The following is a 6,000-nucleotide window of genomic DNA, read 5'->3' on the forward strand; positions in this document are numbered from 1 at the left end:
TAAATAAAAATCGTGAAAGAAAACACCATAAAGTGATTTCAAAAAATGACATCATGCAATTTAATGACCAATGATAGGCCAGTATACATTGTAATTGACCAATGGTAAAATTCATACTGGCCTTCCATTGGTAATTTTATGATCTGACGTCATTTTTTTGGTGGCACTTTACGCTGCTTCTCGTGAAAGATTTCGTGATTTTTCCTTATATTTTTATTCTTTATTTAAACATCTTAATCACTTAATCCGTTTTTTGTATTTAACCACTTATAAATGTTGTCATCCTTGTTTTTTTTAGATATCTTGGATGGAAAATCAGAGTATTTGATTCTTGTGATGGTTAAACAAAAATACAATCAATAAAAAATCCGTGAAAAATATAAGAAAAAAACATTGGGTCAAATAAAAAAAGGTGGGTAAAATGCAATATTAATTTGTCACTAAAATTAACCCCCTAAAACTATCTTTTAAAAATGTAGCAAAAATTAACTTTATTTCTAGTCAATTTTAGCTAATATTCCAAAATAAAAATTTCTTAATATAAGGCCCCCTTTTTCCTCAGTATTTTGCCAAACTATCTTTCTAGTCATGAATATTTGGTATTTTTAAAATAATAATGTTTTGGTTATTTTTAATCGAATAATAAAAAGTCGTAGTTACACGAAATGTATTTAAACTAAAAATTAGTCTCCATTATTTTGTTTCATTATTTTAAAGAATTAATTTTTACCATGTAACTTTAAAAATGATATTATAATAATGTATTAAAAAATTTAAAATGAGTTTTATTTAAACAAAGGCAGCAGTGTTTTTCATGTTTTTCTTGTAAATTAAGCTTCCAAGTATTTTTGATAAATTTAGCAGTCATAGTTATACATTTTAACAAGCTTCAGCTAAACTTAATTACTATTTGAATTAAATGTTAAATGAACTTCGTGGAGCTATTCCTTTAACAACCATCTTGATTAAATTATGTAAAGTTTTATTTTAGATTAAAAACATAAGTCATATCCTTTTTATTTATTAAAGCGAGATAAAGATTATACTTTCCAGTATGGCTACGAAACCGATTGATATCCGCTGGATTAGAACCGGTTCTAAGTCATACTGAAATATTATGTATCGTATCTTTTCATAGCCAGTTTTCTACGAATATTAAAATAAAAAATACAAAATTAGTAGCAGTTTTCTTAGCTCTGGCCTTAGGGGCTAACAAAACTGGTTTTAATCTGATACCTTTCCATTTTAATTTCCGCAGAAAGCTGTCTATAATACGAGGCGATAAATAACTATTAAGATTTAATAATTATTTTATGAAAATGTATTTTTTGTGATAATATTTATTATTATTATATGGGCATTTTATTGTTTTTCATAATCCTTCATATATATTTATGGTATTTGTATATGTATAAATATTAAATATATTATTCCTATAATATATTATTTTATATTTCTAGTTTTGTATTATGTATATTATTACTAAATCGATCTGTTACATGAAATATATCATCAAAATAAATAGTTTTCTTTTATTTTTCTAAGGATGGTCCGCTTTTTTCGCTAATTTAGACATGTTAGAGTTGTCCTATCAAACTATTTCAAACTTGGTATAGTAATTCCTCTGGAAGTTAGATACGATTTAGAAAGCTTGGCAACTCTATAACCGTTATCAGAATTTCCGTACTATACTAGTCTCCAAAGTCCTTCTCTTAAAAAGCTTGAGGACTATTACTAAATTTTGATTAGTTGGAGTGTCCAAACGTTCCATCCACTAATTGTAATCTACAGATGGGGTAATTTTGTGTACCATCATAGGGGATGTACATAAATGTATCGGTCATTGTCTTATCTCTCTAGATCCTATCCATTATCGCTCTTTGAACACAAGAAAAGTCGTCTTACTCAGAGTTTATTTTTTTCCTTTTTCTGAAACTCCAAAAACATGGACAATACGTAATCTATAGTTGTAAAAAATTTAGCTTTGTGATCAAATCCTGAAAACTGAAGTTGATTACACACGAAGAAGAAGGGGATGTCGGGCTGTTTATTACACTAGTCCCCAAAAAGTATGCAATTTTAAAATGTATTTAATTAAAGGCACTTTGAACTAAACAAAGCATTTAACTCGCTAAGTCAGGAAATTAATGTAGCAAAGCAAATATTTTCAGAAAGGGATGGAAATTGAGCTGTTTATTGCTGGTTCATTAAGTTTACTGTTCAAACCATTTAACCACTAACTGTAATCTATGATTACGCACATCCTATTACTTAACTACATATACATTGAAGTCTCTATGTATACGTTTGTTGCTAAGGTAAATAAGACCAGGGATCTAAAGGGATAAGACAATGGCCGATAAATCATTGCACGTCATTAATAATGATAAAATTACATTTAGAGGTTGAAACGTTTAGACACTTAACTTAATGCATCAAACAATCAAAATTCAATAAAAGTCTCATAGTTATAGCCAACGAATAAGAAAGTTTTATTATAAAACTTTGGGTGCTAAATGTAATTAGAAGCCTAATGTCCCTTTACTCCCTGAAATAAGACTTTGTGATATTTTGTGTAACTAGGCAAATTGTTCATACAATGTAGATTATATTCAAAGTAGCAAAATTTTAAAGTAATTTTCTTCTGCATTTTGATCGTAAATTTAGGATGTTAAAATCGTCATAATAATAAAAATTTTGTAGAGACTCCGGCAACTATGAGGTACAATCTTTAAAGCTTGTGTTTACTAAAAAGATCATTTCTCCCTAACATTTATTTAACAAGGATGACAACATTAACAAAAGCGAAGCTCTGACCGGTGAGATAAATGAACACTAACACTTGTAGAGTGTCAAAACTAAATAAGCAGAATATGAAGGTATAAAATCTAAACAAAATTGCAAGCAAATTTCTAAATCGTATCTAACTATTATAGGAACCATCATGCAAAGTTTGAAATCTATAGGACAATTATAAAATGTCTAAAATAACGAAAAAACGGACAGACCGATGAACCGACTCTTGATATAGAAAATCTTCGTTTTAAAAGAAGATTAATATTTTGCTGTTTTATGAATATTACATTACAGACTAAGGTTAAGATATAATACGACTACGCACTTCAGTTTTCTTATTCCGCATTTTTAAAGCATTTCTTTCCCTTTTACTATCTTTTTTTATTTTATTTTGACTTTTCCCCATTCTGTTATATAATACTAGCGGCTTCGCCCCTAGCCTCTAGGGGCTTTGCTCCAATAGATTATTAAAAAATAAATATTTGAAAAGTACTACTGGTGCTGCTTGTAGTTTAATGTGTTCCCCAGAAGAAAAAAAAAATTTGGGGGGGGAGAAATTTTCATTTTTGGGGGTGTTGGGGGTGTCTCACCCCCCAAGAAAATAGCTTAAGACCACCACAGAACCAATAGGTATATACCCTAAAGAGTAGAATCCAATCGGTTCAGTGGTTACCGAGATCTTAAGGGACAGACGGACGGACAGACAGACAGACATCTACTTTGTATTATAGATTACTTAAAATAGGAAAAGAATTTAAAATATGCATAGTTTCTAGGATATGCAGCCAGGGAATTCTATTCTAAAAATAAATATTGTATAGAATATAATTATAAAATTAGAATATTACAAAAATTGCATTCTTAATACATTTTAATCAAAATCTTTATATCAAACTTTATTATAACATGCACCCTTTTGAAAATAGCCAAAAACCTGAGCCTATAAAGATATACATGAAAAGTACAAAAATTAAGGTTTTGACGTTTATGAGATGTTAAATTTCACAAACAAATACAGAATCAAAATATGAAGCTTTTTATAGTGACTATAAAAAAATGACGTCATACTCGAATCATACTAATTAAATAAAATGTACATATACTGGCCTGTCATTGGAAATTTAGTCTGTTTATTGGCCTATTATGCTTTTGTATTGTATGACGTCATTTAGGCACTTCGTAGTTTGCAAAATATCAATTAAAAATCTGTCAACTACAGAGGAAAATTTTGACAAGAACAGACAGTATAAAAGATGTGAAATCCAAATATTTAAAGGTATAAGACAATGGCCGATAAATTGATATACATGCCCAATGATGATACATAAATTTATATCTTCTATGATATCGATTAGTTGTTAAAACAACAGATCTAGAACAGGCTGACGCGGTCCCTTTCGATTGGGACCCACACGGTGAAATTTGGTATGGGACCGCGTGAAGCAAGCGTCAGCGTATTGTAAAAATATATGAGTAAGGAAAGCATTAACAAATTATTATTATAATTAAGATAATAATTTTTTTATACCATAATAATAATATTAAATATAATAAGATAATGATTATTTCAATCTAATAATAATATTGTAATTGATAAAATAATTAAAATAATAAATATAATATTATTTAAGTTACCTCAGATCCTAAATACCCCCCTGCAAGAAACAAGTTTGGATGAAATAATTTTTTAAGCCGAAGGCTCCAAAAAAATTATTTCATTAAATACATTTCAGGGGGTGGTGTAATAAAAGTAGTTGTTATAATTTACAGAAAAAAATTATAATTTCTCGGAACCCCACCCCACTTTAAGAGGCTGTTGCCGGAAAAAATCACATCAGGAAGGGTCAATTTTTTTATATCCCCAAAACCGGCATGGCCAGCCGGTTTCAGAGATATCCTGGTCAGGCCTGTCGGCCAGCTGGTTCGGCCGTGGTCGGCCGCCAAAAGTACGGCAAAAACGGTGTTTTTTGACGGTTTTTTGCCGATTTTGACCCAGGCAACTTTGGACGGCCGTCCTGGCCAGGGTAATTGGGGGAAAAAAATTGTGCAAAATAGCAATGAAGGCCAATGGCCTATAGAATCCAGGGATATGTGTCCCAAGCCGGTCGGCCGCACGGTCTGGCCGCACCGGCCCGCCGAAAATCCGCAAAAACAGCGATTTTTGACGATTTTCGCGACCTTTGACGGCCGCTGCTGGCCAAACGGCTGGGCCGACCGCCTCCGGCCGCACATCTGCTGAACCGGCTTGGGATGGACTACAAAAAACCTGGAATACACGTGGCTGCGCCACGTACACACGCCGCGCTACGCGCGAAAAACACGTCAAGAAATGGTCATTTTTTGGATGCGCTAACTTTGCCGCCACTTAAAGGCCGGAAGGAGGCCGGCAATTGCCTCCGGCAACACTAAATGATAGTTAGAGCCGGCCATTGTAGTTCTGTAGGTACCTTTAGATTTTTTGTAGCCCCTCCAGGAGGCCCACAGTGGCCAATACGGCAGGCCTGGTAAATTTTTTTTTGAAGTGCTCTAACTTTTCCGCCAATTGGGGGAAAATGTTGGGGCATGATTTTTTGCGATGGCATTTTGCCAGCTTTTCACTGTTTAAAAGGAAATTAATGTAACTTGAAAAACCTGCGCGTTATTAACGATCAAAAAACGAGAGGATAATTTGTGCAAAACGTGAAATGGAGACTTTTTTTCTGCAATTTTCAACTTTGCGCGCGCGCTGCGCGCGCGTTTTTCCTCCGATTTTGGAAATTCCAATTGTCTTAGGTCCTCCCGGCATTCAAGAATCCATAGCAATTTTCCTTTTTAAAATCGGCCTCCGGCCGCCCCCCTGCGGGGGGGTGGTGAGACTGCGGACCCCCCATTTTTGACCCCCCTTACAAAATTTTTTTTTTTCCTTGAACTTCATGCGGCTAACTTGGTAAAATATTACATATTTCGTTACACTCATATTCAAATTTCATCCCCGTCTAGAACATATGCGGTCCCTTTCGATTGGGACCACCACGGTGAAATATGCTATGGGACCGCGTGGGGCAAGCGTCAGCGAATGGGGCAAGCGTCAAAGAGAAAGGAAAAAGAGAAAGGAAAAAGAGAAAGGAAAAAGAGAAAGGAAGAGGATAAAATGCAACAGAAAATGCAACAGAATTGAAAACAAACAGTTACAGGCAAAGGCATCAGCATTGGCTTAGTCAACAA

General features: G+C 33.3%; 1 protein-coding gene across 3 annotated transcripts in view; it reads left to right on the top strand.

The window, feature by feature from the left end:
* The window catches only part of Skel (DM13 and DOMON_DOH domain-containing protein skeletor), a 110,977-nt gene extending 109,455 nt beyond the window's left edge, over positions 1 to 1,522 (top strand). For all 3 annotated transcript variants that reach the window (XM_080166594.1, XM_080166595.1, XM_080166593.1), the window contains one exon: positions 299 to 1,522. In XM_080166594.1, coding sequence (XP_080022720.1) covers positions 299 to 344 — 46 coding nt within the window. In that variant the 3' untranslated portion in view covers positions 345 to 1,522. The remainder of the gene's footprint in view (positions 1 to 298) is intronic.
* The last annotated feature ends 4,478 nt before the right edge of the window (positions 1,523 to 6,000 follow it).

The sequence above is a fragment of the Acartia tonsa genome, chromosome 7, assembly GCF_053477335.1.
Source record: "Acartia tonsa isolate MP-2025a chromosome 7, ASM5347733v1, whole genome shotgun sequence".
Classification (NCBI taxonomy): domain Eukaryota; kingdom Metazoa; phylum Arthropoda; class Copepoda; order Calanoida; family Acartiidae; genus Acartia; species Acartia tonsa.